The 2,705-nt window shown below is 37.7% G+C and overlaps 1 protein-coding gene across 1 annotated transcript; it reads right to left on the bottom strand.

Moving 5' to 3' along the window:
* Nucleotides 1-819: 819 nt before the first annotated feature.
* Nucleotides 820-2,335, bottom strand: LOC132601913 (uncharacterized). Its single transcript, XM_060314962.1, has 5 exons — nucleotides 2,134-2,335; nucleotides 1,845-2,086; nucleotides 1,356-1,768; nucleotides 1,045-1,270; nucleotides 820-954 (listed from the first exon to the last, which is right to left on the bottom strand). Exons 1-5 carry the CDS (start codon nucleotides 2,333-2,335, stop codon nucleotides 820-822), a joined length of 1,218 nt encoding a protein of 405 aa, XP_060170945.1.
* Nucleotides 2,336-2,705: the final 370 nt, after the last annotated feature.

Below are 2,705 nucleotides of genomic sequence, written 5' to 3'. Positions count from 1 at the left end.
CTCTCATACTCGGTACAATATTCGTACTGACGTCCTTTCTTCGGACGCTGTGTTCATGCCCACAGGTAGACAGGGAGGAGAGCTTGGCCCAGGTCCTCAGTAGCTGTCAGCTGATAGATAGCACTCCATTGTTCGGAGGTGCTTATGACTATTCTTTTGATGTACATTCATATATGCATATTTTGGGCATGACGGAGTCTTGTTCCGTCCATGTATTCATTATGTTAGTAGAGGCTCGTAGATACGCAGTGTGGGTTAGATGGTCTCACAAGATGTTTTCATATGTATGTATATTATTTTGATGGCCGAGAGGCAAATGTATATAAAGTATTTATGTTTTGATTAAATATGATTTTCCTACAATTGGTATGTAAAATTGATAAAAGAGCATTAAATGAGCAAGATAAGTATTAGAGTGAGCGGTGCTCGGTAACTAGCTCCGGGTACCCGTCGCGGCCCCTAGCTGGGTCGTGACAGCTTGTGTCATTGGTTCAGTTGCAACATCATGGTTGAAGAATTATTCCAACCAGTTATCAAAGTCTTGTGGAGGATGATGCAATGTTTGAGGCACCCTTTTACTTTCCTTTACTTGAACCCTCTTCACCAACTTTTTGTTGTTATCAAAGGATAACTAGGTAAGAATTTGCCAAGAATAAATTCTGAATAGAGAAATTAAAAGACTGTTTTACCTTGAAATAGCCTCTAGCATTGTGGTTCACATCACCACAGTTGCTGCATGTCATAACAATACCTCTCCTTGATAGATTCCACTCCCCTTTCCTTTTCGTTGCTTCATCAACTACTCTATCTCTTTTGACTTTAGGCCTGCCCACTGTCTTGAGCTTCAGTAATTTTCCAGAATTGTTGTCCTCTAACAGGTTGCAACTTGTTCTTGTAAGTCAAGGAATATGCCTCCTTGCTGTCGAACCAGTGTATATCATCCTCAGCTTCACCCTTCAAAACCAATAAATACCACTAATTAGTTAACTTGATACAACTTCAAAACCAAAAAACTATACACCTTGAAATAGATTAATTTGATACCTTGTCATACAACATAGCTTTGATAGCATGGGGGCAAGGGATTCCTGATAGTTGCCAAACTCTACATGTGCATCTTTTCTGAGAAAGATCAACAATATGCCTATCATCACCTTCAGATATTTCATAGCCAAAGTCACCATTAAACTCAACCTTGCAATAATGAGTAATTGCCCTATAGTCATTAGACAACTTTACAGCTTGTGGACTAAAGTCATCCCTCCATTTCCTGTTAAAAAACAGTCAAATAATAGATTAAGGTAAACAGAAAATCAAATAGAAATGAAGTTTTAACTGAACAGTGAGGAATTCACCTGATTTCATCTTCATTTTTAACTAAAAAATTCATAACCTTTATCCTAATTTCCTCCAGCATCTTGATAATTGGCATGCTTCTAGCTTGAAGAATCCATGAATTAAACGACTCAGTGAAATTATTGTCAACCATCATATTTTTACACCGAGTGTCTAAATATGCTCTACACCAAGCTTGAGGAGGAAAGTGTAAGAGATCCTTGGCAGCAGAATAATTATCCTCCTTAGATAATTCACCCAACTTTCTTAGTTGGTCTTTGAACTCTTCTTCATAAGTGCTCCAAGTACACCACCACATCAACTTCTTCATTTGTCCACTTCTCCACTTTTTCTGCCAATTGGCCTCAATGTGTCTCACACAAAACCTATGGTGAGATTCAGGAAATGTATTCTTCACAGCATCAATCAATCCCTATCACAGCATAAATAAGTTAATACTAATCAAAAAATTAAAAACTGCATAATAAAGAAAATATTGAAACTCTTACCTTTTGCATATCTGAGATGAAAGTCACCCCTAGTCCATCTTTTTGTTCCAAAGAAAGCTTCAAACACTGAAAAAACCAAGTCCAAGTCATGGAAGTTTCTTTGTCTACCACAGCCCAAGCAATTGGATAAAATTGGTTCATGGAGTCTTGAGCAAGGGCCACTAACATCTGACCCTTATATCTACCCTTCAGAAATATACCATCAACACAATCAATGGTCTCAGCCCACTTTTCCAACCCAACTTTAATGCATTGAAGCATATGTATATCCTCAAAAAATTTCTTTTACCTTTTTCAAGAGCACTTCTTGATATATTAATCACAACATCAGTGCCAGGGTTAGATTGTCTAAGCTCTTGCCCAAAAGCCTCAAGTTTATTGTAATCATCAAGAAAACTGCCCTCTAACTTCAAAAGGGCCAACCCTGTGGCCCTTTTAAGCTTAGCCTGTGACACATTTAATTCAAAAAGATTCTCCAACTCCCTTTTCATGTCTTTCACCTTGAACTTAGGATTGTATTAAACCTTTCTCTTAAACAACTGAGCCAAAGAATTCTGATCAGCCCTAGGATTCTTGAAAGATGGTTGACATGTGTGTTCATCAATAAAGGTCTTGATTTTCAAGGAACTGTTGTTATGTTTGTTATCTGTTGAGATATACAATCTAAAGGGGCAGCCATCTTGACAGTTGTAACTAGCCCTAGTTCTATCTGTATTTTTTTTTAACCTCAACCCTCTCTTATCGACCATTGCATAAAAGTTCACTGCAGTTCTAGCTTCATCCACATCCTTGAAAGTCATACCTAGCTCTAATTCCTTAAACTGTTCCAACTTATCAGTTACAACCTTCTTTCTTTCTTTC

The sequence above is a fragment of the Lycium barbarum genome, chromosome 7 (genome assembly GCF_019175385.1).
Source record: "Lycium barbarum isolate Lr01 chromosome 7, ASM1917538v2, whole genome shotgun sequence".
NCBI classification, from domain to species: Eukaryota; Viridiplantae; Streptophyta; class Magnoliopsida; order Solanales; family Solanaceae; genus Lycium; species Lycium barbarum.
Note: the sequence above shows the minus strand (reverse complement) of the source record. Positions and strands in the feature narration are given on the sequence as shown.